Source organism: Pezoporus flaviventris, unplaced genomic scaffold (assembly GCF_033815535.1).
Source record: "Pezoporus flaviventris isolate CSIRO_AGI_PZ_B2104156 unplaced genomic scaffold, CSIRO_AGI_Pfla_v1 ptg000025l, whole genome shotgun sequence".
Classification (NCBI taxonomy): Eukaryota; Metazoa; Chordata; class Aves; order Psittaciformes; family Psittacidae; genus Pezoporus; species Pezoporus flaviventris.
Window position 1 is genome coordinate 4,649,513 of NW_026892573.1, and position 23,191 is coordinate 4,672,703.

The 23,191-nt window shown below is 38.7% G+C and overlaps 1 protein-coding gene across 3 annotated transcripts in view; it reads left to right on the plus strand.

Annotated features, from left to right (window-relative positions):
* Positions 1-20,116, plus strand: part of AKAP11 (A-kinase anchoring protein 11) — a 46,169-nt gene extending 26,053 nt beyond the window's left edge. For 2 of the 3 annotated variants that reach the window (XM_061457289.1, XM_061457292.1), the window contains 5 exons: positions 2,376-2,531; positions 6,432-6,515; positions 7,259-7,305; positions 9,777-9,937; positions 15,731-20,116. In XM_061457289.1, coding sequence (XP_061313273.1) covers positions 2,376-2,531; positions 6,432-6,515; positions 7,259-7,305; positions 9,777-9,937; positions 15,731-15,877 — 595 coding nt within the window. In that variant the 3' untranslated portion in view covers positions 15,878-20,116. The remainder of the gene's footprint in view (positions 1-2,375; positions 2,532-6,431; positions 6,516-7,258; positions 7,306-9,776; positions 9,938-15,730) is intronic. The other variant, XM_061457291.1, reaches the window with a different exon arrangement.
* The last annotated feature ends 3,075 nt before the right edge of the window (positions 20,117-23,191 follow it).

Sequence of the window (23,191 nt, forward strand, 5' to 3'; positions counted from 1 at the left end):
GTTTAACTTTTAACCCGTTACCCCTTGTCCTGTCACTACAGTCTCTAATGAAGAGTCCCTCCCCAGCATCCCTGTAGGCCCCCTTCAGATACTGGAAGGCTGCTATGAGGTCTCCACGCAGCCTTCTCTTCTCCAGGCTGAACAGCCCCAACTTTCTCAGCCTATCTTCATACGGGAGGTGCTCCAGTCCCCTGATCATCCTCGTGGCCCTCCTCTGGACTTGTTCCAACAGTTCCATGTCCTTTTTTTGTACTGCACACAGTACTCCAAGTGAGGTCTCACGACAGTAGAGTAGAGGGGCAGGATCACCTCCTTTGACTTGTTGGTCATGCTCCTTTTGATGCAGCCCAGGATACGGTTGGCTTTCTGGGCTGCAAGTGCACACTGAAGCTGGCTCATGTTCATTTTCTCATCAACCAACACCCCCAAGTCCTTCTCTGCAGGGCTGCTCTGAATCTCTTCTCTGCCCAACCTGTAGCTGTGCCTGGGATTGCTCTGACCCAGGCATAGGACCTTGCACTTGGCATGGTTAAACTCCATAAGGTTGGCATCAACCCACCTCACAAGCGTGTCAAGGTCCCTCTGGATGGCATTCCTTCCCTCCAGGGTATCAACCGAACCACACAGCTTGGTGTCATCGGCAAACTTGCTGAGGGCGCACTCAATCCCACTGTCCATGTCAGCAACGAAGATGTTGAAGAAGACCGGTCCCAACACCGATCCCTGAAGGACACCACTCGTTACTGGTCTCCAGCCGGACACTGAGCATTGACCACAACTCTTTGTGTGCAGCCATCCAGCCAGTTCTTTATCCACCGAGTGGTCCATCCATCAAATTGATGTCTCTCCAATTTAGAGACAAGGATGTTGTGTGAGACAGTGTCGAATGCTTTGCACAAGTCCAGGTAGATGACATCAACTGCTCTACCCCTGTCCATCAGTTCTGCAGCCCCATCATAGAAGGCCACCAAACTGGTCAGGCAGGATTTCCCCTTAGTGAAGCCATGCTGGCTGTCACCAAGCACCTTGTTGTTTTTCATGTGCCTTAGCATGCCTTCCAGGAGAATTGGCTCCAAGATTTTGTGAGGCGCAGAGGTGAGAGGTCTGTAATTCCCCGGGTCATCCATTTTCCCCTTCTTGAAAATGGGGGTTATATTTCCCTTTTTCCAGTCATTGGGAACTTCACCTGACTGCCATGATCTTTCAAATATGTTGGTCAGTGGCTTAGCAACTTCATTCGCCAGCTCCTTCAGGACCCGCAGATGGATCTCACCAGGTCCCATGGACTTGTGCACGTTCAGGTTTTTAAGATGGTCTCGAACCAGTTCCTCTCCTACAGTGGGCCCAAGGTCTTCATTCTCACAGTCCCTGCATCTGCCTTCCAAGACTTGGGTGGTTTGGTCAGAGCATTTGCCAGTGAAGACCGAGGCAAAGAAGTCATTCAGAACCTCAGCCTTCTCCAAATCCTGTGTAGCCAGTTCTCCCGAGAGCTTCCTGTGGGGGCCTTCATTCTCCCTAGTCTGTTTTTTATTTGCTATGTACCTGTAGAATCCCTTCCTGTTATCTTTAATACCTCTAGCCAAGTTTAATTCTAACTGAGCCTTAGCTTTCCTAGCCTGGTCCCTAGCTTCTCGGACAATATCCCTGTACTCTTCCCATGCCACCTGTCCTTGCTTCCACTTATTACAAGCCTCCTTTTTCAATTGAATTTTCCTTAGGATCTCCTTATCCATCCAAGGAGGTCTCCTGGCCCTCCTGCTGCACTTCCTTCTTGTGGGGATGCAGGGTTCAAATTGATACTGTTATGTTTCTTACATTGTCATCTAATGTATGGTATGTAATGCAAATGTTTCCTGAGAAGCTGCCTTGTGTGGTGAAAAGAACTGCTGCTAGTGCTGGTATAATGTAAATAAATGGGGGGGGGGGAGGCGGGGCAGGGGGGAGAGGAAGAGGGAGAGAGGGAGGTTGTACCAAAAGCTGGCAGGGGGAAATCGCCAAACTGTCCTATGGTGAGCAAGTTCCGTAATGGTAAATTTTCTGTTTGAAAAGTGTTCCTTGTTATACAGTCTGTAAGCCTACAATGCCTTCTGTGCTTTATAGCAAAAAATCTTCCAAATGAGAGAATTATTTTTCTGCTCCCTTTGTCTTCTGGTGAAGGAATTCCAAGTAGCAATCCCTGACCTAAGTTTGTTGAAATTGCAGATACATTTGCTTGCTCCGCTTCTTGTGTTGAGAATAGGGTACAAATTAATCACACACACCCTTTTTCTTTTTTCTTGGAGTTTGATGTTTGAAATGGTGTTAAATTACTCTAAATGAACTAACACAGATTGGCATGAAATGCAGTGATGTTTTTGTCTTAAATTTTTGTTTAGCTCTGCTGGAAGAGAAGGATTTCACTCTGTTGAATCTATTGTTAGCCAGCAGATGAGTCTTAGTATTGGTGATGATAGCACTGGGAGTTGGTCCAATCTAAGTTTTGAAGATGAACATCCTGATGAGAGCAGCAGTTTTCTTCATCTCAGTGACAGGTGAGTTAGTGTAGTTAAACAGTTATCTTGACATCAGATAACCTCACATCAGGTGGTTTTCTTCTGGGGCTTGGAGGAGAAGAGATTATTTTGTCTTCAACACAGAGTTTTTTATTAAAAATGGCTCTAATAGTATGTTTGTGTTTTCCTACAAAATGTTGTTACCCATGAATGTTCATACTATACACTCTAAAAAATACGTGGAGTGTACATCGTCATTGATGTCAAGGAGTCAACATCAAGTAAAACTGCTCATATATAATTTAGGTATTAGCAAAAGATTAGCAAAACACAGCCATCATGTGTTAAATACAACTTAAATGTACTTTTCGTAAATTGGGCTTGGAAATACTAAAACTTCATCATTGAGAATGTTTTATGTAAATTCATCTGTTCTTGAAAGCAAGTAATAAGAGCTTAATTTGCACAAGGAGCTTGAACATAGGTTTTTCTTTCTTGGGACTTGAATTTGTAACCTGTTCTAACTGATACTGGGGGAGTATTTATGTACTAACCATGAGCTTACAGGTGTCTAATACTGGAATTTAAGTGTTAAGGTAGTAAATTTTTCCACAGAGCTTCTCACTACATTTCCCCTGGCAGTTGGAAAACTAACAAAGATTAGAATGGGAATTGTAAAAAGCTCCAGTGTTTCTCCCTATTGCCAGGGAAAATTGCATGGTGAGTTGCGGTCTGAATTTCTGTGTAAGGAATATATAAGGAATGAGTGAATTTAAGATTATTTAATTGATATACCACTTATGTTATACCACTTATGTTACTGTAAAAAGTTCAGCATTTTTGTTGAAGAATAGCAGAAATGGAGAACTTTTTTTCTTTTTAGTTAGTACTTCCAGCATTACTGAAATTAAAGAAAATATGGGACATATGCTTCATTATGTAATGTACGGATAGGTTATTTGGCACCAAAGTGAAACTGCGTGCTTAAGTGTCTACAGTATTTTTAGTTTTGCTTAACTAAATATTTTAATCAAACCACTGCTGTAATTTATCATTTACATAACTGAATAATTTTGTAAGAAAATACATTGCCTTAAAGTTATTTCAATGAAACATATCTGTTGAATGACTGAAAATAAGTTAGCTGTACATGAGGAAATAATTTAGGCTATCGGGAAGAATATTCAACATATTGGCAGTTAGAAATACTGAGTAACATAAAGGTTAGGTGATGATAGGGAAAAGAAAAAGTATAAAAAAATCACTTTAATGCCCATTTGTTCTTTGCTTATCATCCCCAAAACGTATTTAAATGAAAATAAGGTGATTATTGTGCCAGAAAATCTTATGTCTCATTAGAAGAGGAATGACGTTAATTAGCATTTTACTTAGAGAAGGGGAGGCATAATTCAGATAGCATGGTGTTAACAGAAGAAACTGGCATGCACCAATTAGCTAGTTGTACAAAACTAGCTGTGAATCGGTAGCAGCACATGTATTCACTTGTGTTGCTAAGGTTTAGCAGTGACAGGAGCTGGGATTACTGCCCTGAGTAAAAAGATACTGGGTGAGGGGAGACCTGTAACAAAAGAAGACTCAGTAATAACACCATTGTGTGGTTTAACCTCGGCTGCCAACTAAGCCCCAGCACAGCTGCTGGCTCACTCCACCATGGGATGGGGGAATTGGAAGAGTAGAAGTGAGAAAACTTGTGGGCTGAGAAAAAAGAGTGTAATAGGATAGAGTAAAAGCTGCACATGCAAACAAAAGCAAGGAATGCATTCACCACTTCCCATGGTCAGGCAGATGTTCAGTCATCTTCAGGAAAGCAGGGCTTCATCATGCTTAAGGGGTACTTGGGAAGACAAACACCATCACTCCAAATGTCCCACCTTCCCTTGTTTTTCCCCTTTTTTTCTTAGCACTGTGTGCTGAGCATGACATCACATAATATGGAATATCACTTGGGTCAGTTGGGGTCAGCTGCTCCTGGCTGTGGCCTCTCCAACTCCTTGTGCACCCCCAGCCTACTTGCTAGTGGGAGGGTGTGAGGAGCAGAAGGGGCCTTTAACTCTATGTATGCACTGCTCAGCAATAACGAAAACATCCCTGTGTCAACACTGTTTTCAGCACAAATCCAAAACACAGCCCCATATCAGCTACTGTGAAGAAAATCAACTCTACAGCAGCCAAAAACAGCACAACCATTTATGGAAAACTGTTATCATCTAAGAAAATAAAAAATTGCGTGGCTGTGATGAAGATTTACTTCTTTTATTTCCTCTTTTTGCCATAGATTGTTTTATTAAACAGGAAAATGCCATTCAATCATAGAGGGGGCGTTCAGTATGTTGAACATTTTGGGGTTTGTTGTTGGTTTTGTTTTGTTCCCTCCTCTCCTTCCCTCCTTCTCCCTCTAAGGTTAGGACCATCTGTTTAGAAAAATACTGTGCTGATTATATGTAAACCATGTCAATTTGAAACATTTAAATGTATTATCGGGTAGCATTGTTCCCCTGGCAGCTATTCCTTAATGCAAGTGGCTTCCTTGTGTCTAAGAATCTGTCAGCAGTCTTGCTTGTTACCATCTTTGAGGTACTAGGTATCAGCAGACCAATTTGTTTTTAGTGCTGGTACAATATAATTAAGCGGTGGTGTAGACATTAAGCAAGTTTTGTTTTCCTTTCCCCCAGTACTTTCCAGGCTGTTTGCAGTATTCAGTGCATACTGGTATTTGCAACTCCTTTAGCTGACATTTTGAAATTATCTTCATAATAGTAAACCTAGAGATTCCATTAGTGATAGCCGAAATTGTTTTGGAACATGGGATCATAATCCGCAGAAAACAACACAACAATACAAGCTTCAGTGGTCCAGTACAATTTACCTTGCTTTGCTTTATGTCAGGGGGGAAAAAAAGACATTTTTTTTTTTTGTAGTAGCTCTGTTGAAACAGTACATGCCCTCTGCACCTGAGATCGATATAAAAATTGTACTTCAGTGCTTCACAGAGGATTAAACTGTGTGTAAACAAGAGACCAAGACAGCTTGGAAAGAGTTACCAAAGCATGATCTCTGCAGTTCCATTTGAATGGAAACAGGAAAGTTCTCTTGGTAAAGTTGGTTATGCAGGGGAATGCCTAATGTTAGTTAGAAATAACATGGCCTTACGGTTTCTCTACAGTTAATGTGTAAGTATAGGCACAGACAGAAGCTTTTCTGTTGGGTGAATCAGAGCATCCAGGTTAGGTTATAATTCAGAGCAGAGGCTTCTTGCCTTTGACTGTGTGTGTATAATGCAGAATCTCAAAGCAGATTATTTGAGTTACAGTTCCCGCATACACAATATATATATATCTTTTCAGTATTGTTTTTTCTGATGTGTAAATCCCCCCTATTTTTAAAAGATCAAGCTTGTAGAACAATTTCACAATTAAAAAAATTTGTTGTAAGAATTTCTTCTCATCAGGCTGTTGGAGATCACTGCTGGAATTTTGGAATGCTAATGGGAGGGTGTTACTTGGGCAGTTGTCTTCACAATGTATAATTTTATGAACTCTTAGTCCTTAAGCAAATATTATAGTTGCAATGCATATTCCTGTGAGTAATCATATTGAAATTGTTGGGCTTGTATAAATAGCGAGTAATGTGCTTAGATCTGACGACAGAATTACTGCTAGCACTGATCTGGAAAATTAATGAGTGCAGATGAATGCTTCCACCTGTGTACTGAAACTTACCAGTTTTGCATTATTGCGCATATTGCTGCCTTGAATAGCACTGACAGTCATGTTTGTACTCTGTTCAGCAAACCTGTTCAGGAAGTTTCAGTGCTTTTTCATTAAGCGTCTTGACAAAACAGCTCTAAGGAAAATGAAAGTTGTAGTTTGAGCTATTGTTCTTTTCTAGTTCAGCTGTGTTCTCTTCTTCTCCTGGCAGTAATGGTAACAGCAGTAGCTGGAGCAGTCTTGGTTTAGAAGGGGATATGTATGAGGAGAATTTATCCTTTCCAACATCAGACAGGTTGGTTGAGTTGAGAAATATAAACCAGATGGGTTCCTCATAATTAATGCATGAAATCATCATTTTGAAAAATAAAAATATGCATTTTTTAATGCTGATAAATTATTCAGACTCTTCTCATGTAATCGCAATATGATTTTTTCATTAATTAATCTATACTGAATGGTTAAATTTTGCTCTGCTAAACTGATGAATGTGTTCTGCTTGCAAAATGAAAGGTCCCTTTTGTGCATGCTCTTGCTTGCAGTTTTACAAGTCTTTAGATATGCTTTTTCATGCCAACTAGAGCTTGCTTCCTACAGGATTTCTGATTTTTCCTTGTGGAAATTTTCAAAATTGCTTGGTAATTGATTTTGGTAGAACACTTACAGCTTTGAATAACCTAGACCTGTGACATAAGATGGCTCAGCCTTTTCACATATGAAGCAAAACTAAACTGTCCTCCTTAATAAATAAGTACATTTTCTTCTTATTTTTAAGCACCTTTATATTGCAGTCCTTTGTAATACCCTTCTCTTGTTTCTCTCTTCTCCCTTTTTCCCCTAAGAGCAAATCTTGTGAAGTTGATGATAAATCTAATTCCAACATGAAATGGTGTGAGAAGCAAGGCTTCTTTTCATGATCACTTCTTAATTCTTTCATGATCTTCTTGTCCTTAAACTTTCATTACAGTCTTAGGATTGACTGCCTTTATTGTGCATATATTCAATTGCATTCATATTTATGTTCTATTTTAAAAATAGTGATGGAACAGAAGATAAAGATGAAGACTCCAAGGATGCTGTAGAAGGTAATGTCAATTCCAGCATATCATGCTGTTCTTGACCTGTGCACTCTACATTAATTATTTTATTAATTCCTTGCTTCTATAGTCTCCAAATCCAGGTGACAATCCTGTTATCTGTATTTATCATAATGCATGTCAGTCAAGTATATTCTTGTATATATTCCTATATATTCTTAGATAAATGCCCTACATGCAGCTCTTAATGCACTGAAATTGACAGCCTTTGGGAAATGCTAGTCTCTGATGCTCACACTTTGCTTATTAGTATAAGGTAGTAAACTCTGATCATCTTGTTGAAAGTGTAAATTCGTATGCATAGAATAACTTATTTGTAAAATATCTGATAAGGAGCCATGGCAATGCATCTTCATGGTTATGTTTGAGATACTGAAGAAGTGATTCAAAGTGACTGTATTAACCTTGGGAGAGGAGTCATGAAAAACAATAAAAACCTTGGATTTGGTACATTTTCTATAATCTCTTTTGTTTTAGTATATATATATGGGCCTGTCCAGAATCTTGTTACAGCTTTCTGGTTCATAGAAGATGTCTGCACTGGTTCTGGTCTGACTGATGTGCCAGAGGTTGTTGATTCAAATGGGAACAGCCTGAATACAGAGTCTATGAGGCTGATTTAAAGATGAGCAGGTGTTAGAGCAAGTTGTGACAGCTTTTCATTGTATTGGGTATATTCTAAAGATAAGTGTTTCAAGAAACCTCTGCTATCCTCTTTACAGAAGGTATTCAGCCATGTTGTACATCTTTAATCTTGCTGTAAGTAGAAAGTGGTTCTTTCTTTAGTTTTTCAGGGTTCTTTCTTTTGTTTTTCAGGGTTTTTTTTTCTCCTCTTTTTTTTCTTCTTTTTTTCAAGCTTCTGATTAAATGTATAGAAGTGAATCTCATGTCTTAATTTTATTTTTTTAAAAATTAGATCTGACTATAAGGTTATAATGAAATAAAACTATTTTTTTTGAGTCATTTCTTCCTCCAAATAATTAAAATTATTTTTTGGGGGGGCTTTGTAGGTTTCATTCAGGTTATCAATATACTATTCCTTTCTTTTGGTCTCAAAAAACCTGTAGAATCTCAAGTGTTCAAGTTGTGTGATTAAAATAGCACTTGATTTTATTTCTTTACACAGTTTAGGTGTCTCCTGGAGTGCAGCAGACTGCTTTATATACTATATTTTCTATTAAGGAATTTCTAGTGAATTTTTTCCAGTTTAATTTCTTCACCATCTCACTACTGTTTTGAAAAGACTGTTTCTCTTACTTTCATTGTTGGACCATTTAAAGAATATTATAGGTGGAAAATTTGCATACCTAGGCTTGCACATTTGTAAGCTCTGTTCATATAATACCTGGAAATGTCTGTCTTTTTCTAAACTGACTGCACGTTGTTCCCTAAAGAATTTGAAACAAAGCCTTCTTATTGCCAAATGTACATCTGTTTTATAAACACATAAAAATTTCCCAGTCAAACATTACCACAATGCTTTCCATCCATTAAGTGCCATTAAATTTTTAATACTTGGTTCTTTCTGCTATAAAGATGTAAGATTTTGGGGGTCCTAGAAAAATAGTGTTATCATCCGAAAGCACACTTATGTTGACTGTTCCACTAGACTGTTTTATTTTTCACCTCCCTGGGGGAATCTTTCATCTTGCTTAACTTTGCCAGTTAGGACTGGATACATTGTATGCATCAGTTTTCATAAGCTTGATTGGAAGAGTAGTGAGATTGAGGTAAACTGCACATGAACGTATGTTTTTATTGCGAACATAAAATTCCTTGTTTCTAGAGAGTTAAGTCCAGAAGAAGAGACTTCTAAAACAACTTGGAGAGCACTGCGTATATGCTTAGTTGATTCTGAGAGTGTGATAAAGGATTACTGAGGTAGCTGGATACAAAAATTCGGTGTGGGAATGGAAGATGATAGTTTTCTCTGTGTTACTAATGCAACTGTTCTTTCAATACTGTGTTTGGTTTTGGAACTTAAGCTGTAAAGGAAGCATGGAAAAAATTGGATATGCCTCAGTAAAAACGAGCACTGTATGACTTGGAGGCAGTCTGATCAGTCTGCTGTACAGGAAGGAATTCTGAAATACACGCTTTAACAAAAAAATTATTAGATGAAGGCATAGCAAAAAATAGTGGTTGGAAATGGAAATGAGTGATGGACAATGTGAGAGACATTGCTGTTCAGTTTATGAAGGGCTGTTTTAGATTCCTTGTACTTTGGAATATGTGTTAAGTTTAGATGTCTTTTAATCCTCAGCTGTGTGTGCATGCGCTTGTATGATAAACAGTATGTGAAAGTACAGAAACACTTCAAATCAACTTGATGTTTTTCTTTCATATTATCTGTGTGTACTAAATCAAGATTTTTAAGATAACATACTCTAAACACTAACTACAGAGACTTTTGAAAAAACTTGAAGCTATAGATTTGATGATTGTATTTTTAATACTAGGTTTGGAGCAAATACGGAAGACTTTAGCAGTAGCGAATATTGATCTGGAACCAAATCTAGTAGACCCCCAGCTCAGAGCAGCACTTCAGTGGCTGGCAGCTTCTGAAACAGAGGTGTCCAATCTTCACTTTCATGACACTGCTACAAGGGAATTTGCCTTCGTAAGTACTTGGGTTTGATGGGTGGTGGGGAAGAATTAGCTTCATTTCTATTTGCTGTGGTACACCAGCTGCTCCTACTTTATTTGCCACTCATTAATAGTGAGATACCACTGTTGAGGTAAATCATTCTTTAAACCATGAGATGTCAAAGTTGAGCAGCCGGTCTAGCATATACCATACATAAACCAGCATTAATCAAAGATGAGTTAACTTGTGAAATAAGTTGTTTTCCTTGTTTTACTCCAAATAGGATACAATTACAGCATTTTTGTTTAGTGAAAAACACATTTCTCCCCCCCCAGCATTTTTTAACTTAGTATTTAATGACATATAAATTGAATCTGAGAACTTTGTCATGCAAATGAATTTCTAGCTTAATATGTTCTGCCTCAGGTTTTTTTACTAGCAAATGCATGTTTCCTTATCAGAAAAAAATTAGATTCTAATTAAATATTACATATGTTTTTATTCTGGAAGGAACTACAACCAAAGCTATTACAAAAGAAGGTTCAATTTAATTTTTAGGTGCCTTTATTTGGCTTTATAGGTGGAATTGAATATGTGACCAAAGAGAAAGCAGAAGTTTAAAGAATTAGGCTTTAGCAATTTGGGGAGGGTCAGTATTTTGGTACGTGTACTAACCTGAGTATTTCCATCACAAACATAGAGAAACATCTTATTCCTATAAATCATAAAAATTATTCCTTTGTGGCTCCACACCAAACTGCACATGACATGACAATATGGCATTTATTGCATTTGACCTATTTTTTTTTTTAAATCTTCTACTATGGAGTTATTTTAACATTACCTGGATACTGAAAGGCTAACTTAAAAGATACATAGGTATTGCCTCTAATGATGAGGTCAATAGGAATGATAAATTATCAAAAGACTCTTATTTTGTGGCCTGGTAATGAAATGTTAATGTAATGCCATTAGTGTGTTTTTAGTAAATAAGAACTGCGCTCACAGCCCAGAAAGCCAATTATATCCTGGGCTGCATCAAAAGGAGTGTGACCAGCAGGTCGAAGGAGGTGATCCTGCCCCTCTACTCTGCTCTTGTGAGACCTCACTTTGGAGTATTGTGTGCAGTTCTGGTGTCCTCAACATAAAAAGGACATGGAACTGTTGGAACAAGTCCAGAGAAGGGCCACGAGGATGATCAGGGGACTGGAGCACCTCCCCTATGAAGACACAATGAGAAAGTTGGGGCTGTTCAGCCTGGAGAAGAGAAGGCTGCGTGGAGACCTCATAGCAGCCTTCCAATATCTGAAGGGGGCCTTAAGGATGCTGGGGAGAGACCCTCTATTAGGGACAGTAGTGATAGGACAAGGGGTAATGAGTTTAAACTTAAACAGGGGAAGTTCAGATTAAATATAAGTAAGAAGTTCTTTCCTGTTAGGGTGGTTAGGCACTGGAATGGGTTGCCCAGGGAGGTTGTGAATGCTCCACCCCTGGCAGTGTTCAAGGCCAGGTTAGACAGAACCTTGGGTGATATGATTTAGCGTAAGGTGTCCCTGCCCATGGCAGGTGGGTTGGAACTAGATGATCTTAAGGTCCTTTCCAACCCTAACCATCCTATGATTCTATGATAAGGAAGGTAAAGCTTGTTCTTGGTTCCGAAATTTAGCCTTGAGTCTTCAACTTGGTCCTTTCCAAAGATCAGATCATCGTTTCTGGAGAAAAGGGAAGTGATTGGGAAGCAGAGGTCAGTATGACAAAACAGACTCCCAAACTTAGATTAGTGTGTGCACCTGTGGTGCTTAGTCACCATAGACTTGTGTTAAAGAGTGTGAAAAGTGCCTAGAGGTCAGTCCAGATCATACCTGGGCTGAACTTTCCTAGGAGTGGCTTCTCCCTTTCTAGCCCGGAAGAATAATGCTGGCTATGCTGGCTTTGTTTTTCTTTTGCCTATATATGTGCTATATGTATTTGATCTCAAGAGTAGGAAGTCTTGCATTCTTATTTAAAATAACTCAAAATTGGGAAATGTGTTTTGGGCAAGTTGAAATTTATACTCTGTGCTCCTTTTCTGGAGGCTGTTATGTTTGATTTAGAATTATTTCAGAAATATGTTTTGTTGTAAATAAGTTCTAGCAGAGTGAAGTTCATGCTTTCATAAACTTGAATTTTAGTTTTGAGAATACTTTTCTCCATTTCTGTTTTTATTTGAAATTTCTGGTTTCGTGCTTGTGTTCATTTGTTCCTTTCCTGTTGCATTTTGTAAATGTCTTAACATGAAGAAGAAAATACTTCACTTTTCTATTATCACATGCCTGCTCAGCATTCTCTGAAGTTCTTTTGATGTAAATGGGTTTGGTTTAGTGGCTACACTCATTCTGACCTCATGAGTTCATTTTGCAGTCTTTTGGAGATCGATTAATCTATTTCATGCTTGTCATATGTGAATTGCAGCATTGCAAATACTTGGGCGAAATAGTGGTGGGACCCACAAGTGTTAGTAGTAATCTCCTTTGTGTGTGTGTATGAGAGACTGACCTGTATCTTACACTGCAACATAACATGTAGGACAAAAAACAGATGGCAGGTGGCTCTTTTTTTTTATTTTTTTTCTTGAGTCTCTCATTCTTCTGCCAGCTGTGTCTTAGTAGAATTCAAAACTATGATGCTACTGTTTGACCCAGTGCCTGAAGATAAGCAGGAAAGATGTTACTAGGTGATTGTGTATCTGAACGCCACTGTATCTGCTTTCATATACTGAGATAAGCGTTGTAGAAAATAGCAGTGTCTATTATTTATGCACTCCTAAAAAATTATAATATTTTTGTACTTCTGTCATAAATAGATATTGAGCTGACACATAAGGATAAAACAGAAGAACTTCAAGCACGTAGTAGTCATGCTATCCTGAGAATGTTACAATAGTTAATTGATTCACTTAGGTTTATGGATTAATTTTTAGTTCTCCAAATGCATTATGTTAAAATGAATTGGAATCTTGTTGTTCCCTGCCCTTCCGGGTGGCAGGGAAAGATAACCTGGATTTTATTCCATCCCATTTCCTAATTAGAATCATCTCTGACCCAAATTGAGGATTTTATGTTGGGAATAGTCATTCAGTTCTGTCACTTGTGAAGGTAGACAAGCACCTCCAGAGGGCACTGCAGCCCAGCAGAAAACTGAACTGACCTCGATTTACTGGTTTCTCTCCAGCGATGGGGTTTTGGTCATCTCATAGGTACTTTAGTAAGTACCTCAGTTACGTGGGGAGCAGACCTGGGCTTTAGATCACGTTGAAAACAGTAACTTTCACTGAAAGCAGTTAGTGGGTTCTAGAAGGGAGGAAAGGCTTGTGTTGGCTGATTGATAAGGCAAAAATACCCCTAGCATGTATTGGGCAAAGTACTGCTTGCTGCAAGTGGGTATGAACTCTTACTTAAGGATACATGTTATTCTCAGCAAGACAGAAGGAAGAACTTACCTACCTATGTATGAAACAAAAAAAAAAAGCTAGAACAAGGAACCAGTAAATTAGAAACTTCTTTGGGAAGCCTGGCAGGGTGGATATGTAAGTGTCCAGATTAAAAAAACATATATATGCAGTTTTTAATCAGACCTTATCTAGATGTTTTAGGATTTCTGGTGTCTGTTTTGAGTAAACCCCAGTATTTCATTTGTCAGTAAGAAACAGATTGGTCAGCTAAAAAAATAGTAGGAATGAACTTTGAACTCCAAATTAAAATATAAGGATTCGTAAAGCCAGATGCCAGCTCTGTCATCTGACCATGATGGTATCTTCTTCTTTGGACAGAAGTTTTATACTGTATTTGCTGAAGAAGGTCTTTGGACATTAGCTAGACTTGCATCTGGCATAAGAAAAATGGCTATTCTTCTATAACCAACTACTGACAAAATTGCCTGCTTTATTCTTTAAAACTTACTTTTTGTGCTCTGTTCTCAAATTCACAAAAATAACTACAGATTTGAGTCTCCTTTTATATAGAAAACGTGTTTTTGTCACTCAAGAAAAGTGTTCAGGATACATTGTACTCAAGATTAGAGAGAATCTTTTTTGTTCATCCAAGTTAATTGTTTGCTCAAAACATTAGTTGTTTTATGCATGTTTTCATGTCCACATTTTTGTCAGCTGCCTTATTGCAGCCGCAACATTGCGGAAGTGAAAAGGCAAACAGAGATTGTCTTCCTTTTCACTTTTTTAATGGAATTTCATATTGCAACCTAATAGATCTCCTAGAATCATAGGATGGTTAGGGTTGGAAAGGACCTTGAGATCATCTAGTTCCAACCCCCCTGCCATGGGCAGGAATTCCTCACCCTGGACCATGTCACCCAAGGCCCTGTCCAGCCTGGCCTTGAACACTGCCAGGGATGGAGCAATTACCAGTTCTTTGGAGTACCCATTCCTGTGGCTCACCACCCTCACAGTAAAGAACTTCTTACTTATATCTAACCTGAACTTCCCCTGTTTAAGTTTAGACTCATTACCCCTTGTCCTATCACTACAGTCCCTAATGAAGAGTCCCTCCCCAGCAGCCTTGTAGGCCCCCTTCAGATACTGGAAGGCTGCTATGAGGTCTCCACGCAGCCTTCTCTTCTCCAGGCGGAACAGCCCCAACTTTCTCATTGTGTCTTCATAGGGGAGGTGCTCCAGTCCCCTGATCATCCTCGTGGCCCTCCTCTGGACTTGTTCCAACAGTTCCATGTCCTTTTTATGTTGAGGACACCAGAACTGCACGCAATACTGCAAGTGAGGTCTCACGAGAGCAGAGGGGCAGGATCACCTCCTTCAACCTGCTGGTCATGCAGCCTTTTGATGCAGCCCAGGATACGGTTGGCTTTCTGGCCTGTGAGCACACACTGAAGCCAGCTTGTGTTCATTTTCTCATCGTCCAGCACCCCTTCACTGAAGGTTGTTTATGACAGTTTTTAAACTTAATGCATAGCATGTCATGGTAGGGACTATAAAGGGCAATAAAATTCTACAGTTCCAAAGGATAAGTAGGATGTCTAAATTTTGTTCGTTAAATGGAACACTGGCATTTGTCCAGAAAGGTACAGAGAATAGTTTGTTTGTGTGGATGTTGTTGGAGTTTTGTTTTGTTGTTGTTGTTGTTGTTTATTTATATATGTTTTTTAACTAAAAGGGTTTTTTTACTCCTAGGCAAATTTGCAAATTCATCCTCATCTTATGGTAGACTTTCTTCCATATAAAGCTGAACTTGACAAATAAGCAAAGGAAGATTTTATTTTTTTTTTCCTTGGATCCTGGGAGAAAAAATGTTTTCAGCTACACTGATCTCTGCTCCCAAGTGGTAGTTTAACTCAACCCTCACCTTTTCCTCTTCCTCAAGATGTTATAATTTCCCAACCCTGAAGACACTGTTTTCATTGAGGGTAGCATCTGTGTCACCCAAACCACACTATATGTTATGAAAGGAAAATCCACATCCTTTTATTAAGACTGAGTTTTGTCTTTTTATATGTGCACTATTGGCATGGGAGGGGTGGCAAATGTCTTAATCTTGTGTTCAGAATTTCCTGTTTTCTGCAGTCTTGATGAACCACAGACCTCATACCTGTGGCACCACATCATTTGAAAATGTTGCTCCCTCCAGAAGAAAATTTTGTGAAAACTGCCCTAAAGAAAGATTCTTGCGGAAGTTTTTGTTTTCGTAGATGTGGGAATAATGATTAACTCATTACAACTGATGTCTTCTGAGCTAACGTTTCAAGAATAACTTGTGTAACTGTTAATCAGGATGTGCTGGTCAAAATATTTTGCTTTGTGTTCCCCTGTCTCCCCTTTAGCTTTCCAGAAGACTGCGAGAAAGAGATTGGAAAGTTGGAGATCTCTTGCAAGCTGTGCTGAAATATTGTGAAATGATAGAGAAGGCGTCTGATGGAGAGCAAGCTCCAAATAAGTCTTTGGTTGGATGGCTTCTGGAAAACATCTGAAAACTCCAAAGATGTACCAGTCTTCACTTCATTCCTCTTTTGAAAGGAGACAGGAAGAACACAGAGATGTAAAGTATAATTCAGCTAATAAATGTTCAAGTAATTGTCAGCATTCAAAAGGCATTGAGGTGAAAGTCCAAATAGCTGTGCTGTGCTTTGTAATACTGTGCACATGGTATCTTTATTCAGTCCATAATCAGTGTTGTCTACCCATGCATAACTTGTATTTACTGCTGTGTTCAGAACCTTGAAATATTTATGAAAAAAATCCCTTGTCTATGATAGTAGTTCAGAGGACGCAGTCTTTGAGACATGATATTCAGGATTCCTGATGTGCCAGGCTAGCTCTTTTTCCCACTTGTATGTGTGCTATATTCACAGTGGGACTAGGAGCGCTGGTGTTCTGCAAGAATCTGGTCTGGAATACTTTGCTGCAGACAGTGGAAAAAATCACCAACATTGGCCAGGTGTTATGTGCCCAAGGACACCATTGCCAGGAAGAAAATGACCTGCCCAGATAGCCTCTTAATACAGCCTGGCTTCGTATAAAGTTTAATTTTATGTGAAGATGTGTGAGTCTGCTCTGAAACTGTTGAGGTGCAAATACGTGTTCCCTGTTGTTGACTACTATAAAGCTTGTAACTTCTGGTAGAAGGGCAGAGTGGGTTGCTGAGCATAGTTTCATACATAACTCTTCAGCGAGGTTCCTGAAGCTTGCCAGTCAAGTTTAAATTGCTAAATTTCTTACTGCAGCTTTTTGTCTGCAAGAGCTTTCATGACATTGATTCTGTGTTGAAGAATTTGTATATTGGCCTCTCACGTAGATATGTTAAAAGTAGCAGAAACTTCTGAGGATTTTAGCTGTCTTTTTTGACTAGTCTAATTCTTTATTTCTTAGCCTCCGTATATGAATTTTCTTTGCAGTAATAAAGAGAATTCTGTTACTCAGTGAACACTTAGGTGTTTAGCAAAGAAAGCTGATTAAAACAGAAAGGGGAAATATCTTGCAAATAGCTTTCTCTCAACTACCTTCAGTGAATTTTTTTTAAGGCGCTTTAAAATCAAGTCTTTTTAGCAGTCTAATCTGGTTTTCTCAGCAGTGCTGCTGACTTGCCTTTCTCTCTGAAGGGAAATCTGGACCTTTACATATCCTGTGGTTTGCAAATGCTTTTTGGGTTTTGCTTTGTTTTGTTTTTTTTTTTTTAATACATCCTTTGAGAGAAGAAGGCACGTGCTGGTAATTGCAAGGTTTCCATGTCAAAACTCGTATCACTTGAAAGAAATTCATGGAGTCTTACTTATTTTGGATGAACAGAAGCATCTTAATAGCATTTTTGTAGGAAAATATGATGTTGATGGTGCACAACCTTGTGATCTGAAGCAAGGAGAGATAATATCTCTAAATCTACTCATGAGATTTAATGGCACATGTACAATTCTGATTTCCCATCTGCCAGATCACTATGAGGTGTCACAATGGTAAACTCAGGAGCACTCTCCTTGCAATATCTTTGTGATTCAGGAAGGCATTCCACTGGTCTTTTTATGGACACTTGCCTGGTTTTAGGCCTCATTTGTCATGGATTTCTGCCTTGGATCTCACAAAGTTCACCTTTCTCACAAAGTTGAAGATTTTTAGTGGTTTTGTATATGCACATACACATATGCTTATACATGTATGTGTGTGTATCTGTATGTATATGAGATATCACCAAAATGAACTTATAATGTAAATTTTTACCACTAATTTAAAATTCTGTTATGTTCATTATTACCTCACTTCATATATCATTTCACGGATTGAAAGCTCTACGTATGCCATCTGACAAAAAGACAAAAAACCATTGCAAGGTCTTTTGTCTTGTTATAGCTAATATAATGCCAAGTGTCAGGAATTGGTTTTCTCTATAGCCCAAAGCGGTTTAGGGGGAAGAAGCCATCTTAATTCTTGCATTTGGAAGATGGGGCTGATAACACATATTTTTGAAAAGGTGTACAAAAGTTGTTAGGATCTACCCCCCTCTTCCTTCCTTGGTTTTTAAGGTTGACTTTCAGTGTTGTTTCAGTCAAAATTTGGAAACCAGACTCTGGCTGTAACTTCTGCCCTTTAATGCAGAAATACTGTACTTGTACAAATTTACCATATAATTCAATTATCAGGAAAATAAAAAAGCAGTGCCTCAGGACTAAATTTTGCTCTGGGTTTTGGACCCTTGCATTCTCACCAAGTGGAATTTCAGGACATGAGGATACAGTAGTACTAGTACAGTGTTTGTGTATATGTCCAAAACCAGAGAAAGATCCTGAAGGCCGTGCAGATGTACAAAGCCGTACGTTAGAAAAAAGCCCCAACAAAAGAACACCACAGGAACACCCATTTTTTAACTGATTCATACAATGTGTTGGATTTTATAAACTTGGTGAAGTGGTTTTTCTTTTTAATTCTCTGGAGAACAGCAGCAGATTGTGTGATCCCCAGAACTTAGAACTGTTCAAAAAGTGAAGTAGGCAATAACTGTATTAAAAATAATTTTTATAAATGGAATCTTGTTTTCAGACTGGATCAAATATATCACATCAGTTAGTGTTATATGAAGGAAGAAATTGATTTATTAGCCTCTGAGGGAGGTGGCATAGTTTCCAAATTTACATGGGAAAAACGTGTTAGAAAATACTTTTTATTTTTTCATTAAACCAAACCAGTTTTCTCTAAAAATTGTTTAAAGCTTGTTCTGGGTGGTTTGACTTTTCTCCTTGGGTGTCAAAATTGGGAGAGTGTTAAACTAGCCTGGCAAAATTGTTATAATTTTGTAATTTTAATAATTTTTGGGAAACCTTATTCTGGCTGTATCTAGCTGGTGCTGTCTGCCATATTAGTGTGGAAGCTGTTTTTTTTGCTAATGCGAGTCTTAAATTATGCTATTACTGAGTTCATTTAAAACTCCTGACCACAAATACAGAAATGTAAATGAAAAGTGTAAAAATATGAAGGACCACATTTTGGTCCATTTAAACCAGACAACTGTGCTTTGTAAACGAATGTAGGAAGGTAGAGTTTGTTTCATCTTGCATTTTTTCTGTATGGGAAACCTGACCTCATAATTCAATTTTTAAGTTGAGGGAAATGTATACAATGGTGTTCTGGTTCCAGAAGACACTCTGTTGCAAGCACTTCATAAATACATTCGGTGTTCTGAAAAATGGAAGTGTTCAGATGAGTTGAGAGATTCTGTAGAAAAAGCACTTTGAAATTAGTCCCTCTAGAAATTAACAATTGAAAGTGGCCATATTTAAAACAGGTTTAAGCATTCAGAACATAAATAATACATAAATAATATGTACATAAATAATACAGAAGTATGCATAAAGCCTTAAAATAAAACCCAAACAAAACTCAGACCTAGATGCTAAAATTAAAGAGGATTTGCTGTCTCAAAGTAAGAATGTGAAGAAGTAGCTAAGACAATGTACTTAAATGCCATTTGTGTAGTATCTTTGTTCTTAAGTTTTAAAAGATTGTGTAAGGTTTTTTAAAAACAACCAAAACCAAAATCTCAGCAGCCCACATTCCGAGGCTAATGAGGTCTATCAAAAATGGTATCAGATTTTAAATGTTTCATTTTCTAATGTATCTTTGCCTGGGACCTTTTCTATAAAGAGACACTTACGGTTGGAGATGGGAACACAGTAAGTAGTAAACACTGTCACCAGCACAACCCCCTGTAGTTTTACACAATTGATTTACAAGATTCAGGAATGATTTCAATGTAAGAATTTTGATTTTTCAGCAAGAGCCACTACTGTCGAGCGTTTGCTGTACTTGAGCTCTGAAGACGCAAGTACAGAGCCCAGCCACTGTAGTCACTTTATTTTGTACCATCTTTGTACATTCCTGTTGTATAGCTGGAGTTGTAGTATTAGAGGGCCTTTGTTCTGTTGTAATGTCTGAATAGTATTTAATACTAAAATTTATTATAATTTGCTGGAACTGCTGCTTATTTGTGCAGTGTTGCAGTAATTCACAGCCCAGTTAGTGATGCAATTGTATACCAAAAGCAGTTTGAATAAATGTTTATGTAACTGTACTCAATGAATATGAAGGTCTTGTACTGTATAATGGTGACGAGTTTTGCCATTTTAGTAATTTAACTATATTCAGTTTTCAGATTATGAACTCCAGGTTGCACTAAATTTGTCCTTGTTTTAGCAGTGGCTTAAAATAAAACACATTTCACTGGCTTCAGGAGCACTGTTATTTCTTTTAAATTCATGGAATATTATTTTTCTTTTCAGCTAACATTGGTCTTGGTCAGTGGTTGCTTGAAGACCGGTATAGTAAATAGTGCATCAGTAGATGGCATACTTCTTACAGAATTAACTTGGTGTACAGGAGGAGTGTGAGAACACTGTTGGACCATCTTTCGGTTGAAAGGTAAAGCCATAGTTCCATTTACATGAAGTAAGGCATTGTTTGGGTCCTGTGAGGAGAGATTGGGTGAGAAATCCACCCTAATACTTCAACACAAGTAGGGTGAAATAAGCGGTTTACCTCAATCTGAAGCTAGGTTAGGGAAGTTGGATTGATATTTCCATGTGGACTGAAGTTGGTCTTTGGCACATTGATCAGTATTTGGGGAACCAGCATAAAAACCAGCTTGAGTGTTCTGGACAAATGCAAGCATACACTGGTAATAAAAATTTTGTATAAATCATGAAGTTTCATATGCTCATTTAGAATCCCCAAATGTTTTGGTATCTTGTGGAATCTATCAAACAACGTATTGTCGGGTACCCCAAAATAGTAATGCTGAGCAGAAATGTTGTGCACAGATATGGCTTCTAAGATTTAGAAGAGCTGCTATTGCAAATGGCTGTCTTAATGTTTTTTGATGTATACGGTGTGAATCTACTAATCTCAGCTGGGTTTCATTTCGGGAATTAAGAAATTTTTGCTGAAGCTACTTTTAATCCAGCAAGCATGCACAGTTCTTTTTTTTGCAGTGGTTTAAAGGAGTTTTCTATAGTTTTACTTCCAAAAGGAGTGTTCTTTTGTTACATTACCATATCTGTTTCAGAGATTTTATTTTGTCTCACATTCAGTCAGGTAGAAAATACATGTTAACTGAAGCAAGTAAACATTTAACTTACTCTTAAAATACTGTACAGCCAAAAAATGATGGGTGGCAAGTCTGGGAACAAAAAAGGAGATTTTTGTGAAGGGGAAGAGGAGGATATTCATGTGGAAGATTAGTCTGAGCTTTTTTCTTCCTGCCTGGACTTTATTTTTCTTTCAGCAGTCTGGTTCTGGCTGGCTTTATTCAACCACAGAACAGTATCCATGCACTTTGCTTAACCTTGGTGTATTAAATTGAGAGTTAAGTCTCCAGCTATTCTGTAGTCTTCACCCAACATGTGTGCTGCTCCTGCTGCTGTTGCTCAGACCTTTGTCTCACTCCATAGCCTGAGCTTCTGGTGTGACTAAATTCTGTGCTGGTTACTGCTTTGAGCCTCTGATTGGAAGGTGGCTACAGAAAGTGAGTCATGCCAAGGCTGAGGAAATGTACCCAGAGCACTAACCTTACTGGTTATTGAGCACCATGTTAATCAAATGCTGTCTCTTCCCCTACTGTTAAGGCAAACCACAAAGCGTGTGACTGCTTGGGGCAAGGAAACTAACCATGACAAGCATGAGACTATGCCTGTGGTCAAGGTACAGGCTATCTAGTCCATGACCATGCAACACCTTTCCACGGGAATTGCAAAGATGGAAATTGGGCCCTTTATGTAGTCAAAATCCATAGGCTGTCTTGGCTTCGTTCCTCTGAAAGTTGCTACTGTTTCTAGGGCTGTGGAGGAGCTTTGTATGTGTATTTGAGTGAGTTTGTTTTGGTCTGTTTTTAATGAAGAATGGGAAAAGAGAACATTTGTACGACTCACTTCACTTGGTTTCCTGAAGCTCTAGTGCTTAGGCCAGGAATAAGATCAATATCAAGAAAAGAAATTGTGTGATGATGTGGTGTTTTGTCTTTCTGCCATCTGCCCTTGTAGCCCACTTACTGCCAATCTCTTATATTGTACAGCCTCCACCTAGTGTGACTTCCAAGTCTCCTCCTACGCTTTTCATGTGGCTGTTGCTAGTTTCTGCTTTTTTCTGACCCTTGTCCACTCTTGCAGCATGGCTCTTCTCTTCTGCTTCTTTCTTGACCCTACTGTGTTGTCCTGATGTGACTTCTAGCCTTATTCTTGGCTGGTGGAAGTGGTTAAAAACCAGCAAGGGGAGTCTTCTCAGCTGGGAGACTATGGAATAACGCTTGCCTACCAGAAATCGTCAAGCAGCGAAGAAGAGCTAAGCTTGCTTTTGGCTGAGTTTTTCACTCCTGTAGGAAAGTAATCTGTGGTTGCTTTGGTTTGGAACACAGCTTGCTGCTTGCAAAATCCTTAGATTTTATGCTGATCTGAAAGTAACTTTTTAGCTGATACTGAAGTATAGTGTAACTCCAGCATACTGTGTTACTCATGCAGATGTGTATTCAGTGTGCTGCATAACAGCAGCTTCCAGACACAGGCAGGGCAAAACCCATTCCTTTTGAAAGCTGGCAAAATCTGAGTTGTCTCTCACACATCAGGTCTCGGTTTAGATGGATAGTAACTTTTACTGACAAATAGTCTGTTTCTGAGAAGAACTTGTTTTCATAATTATTGCCCCATAATATTGTGCTCTGAGAAGATGCTGAAGCTGAATAGATCAACCACACAAAATCAGGCGTACTATCCATGCTGCTACAAACATGCTAACACAGTACGGACAAAAACACAATGAAGAGCCAACTCCTCATGCTGGAAGTTGCAGATTTAGAAGAGATGTATAATGTATCTCTAGGAAACTAAAATATGACTCTCTGGAAGCCAGACTGTTAAAGAAGCTTACCGGACAGTTGTTGTGTAGAGAAATTGTGTCAACAAATGGCAATATTCAGCTGTCCTGTGGAATGCAACTCTTTACAGTATGTTATGCAGTATGTATCAGAGGGGAGTTAGATTTCACAGCTAAATCTACTGGAGTTGAAAGGCACTGGGCATAAAAAAGGTTCCAAGCTAACTGTTGAAGGGCTGTGAGATGTTTAGCTAATATTTCTGTGGCAACAGATCATACATATTTTTCATCCTGTTGGTTTAGGTGGTTCAGGGTTTGGCTTACGTCCTAATTTAATGCCATAAACTGCGACGTATCTTCAGGGTGGTCAGTCATCAGAGGGTTAAGCCTGAGATATCATGACAAGCCTAGTACATGCTGGCATCTTCAACAAAACCTCC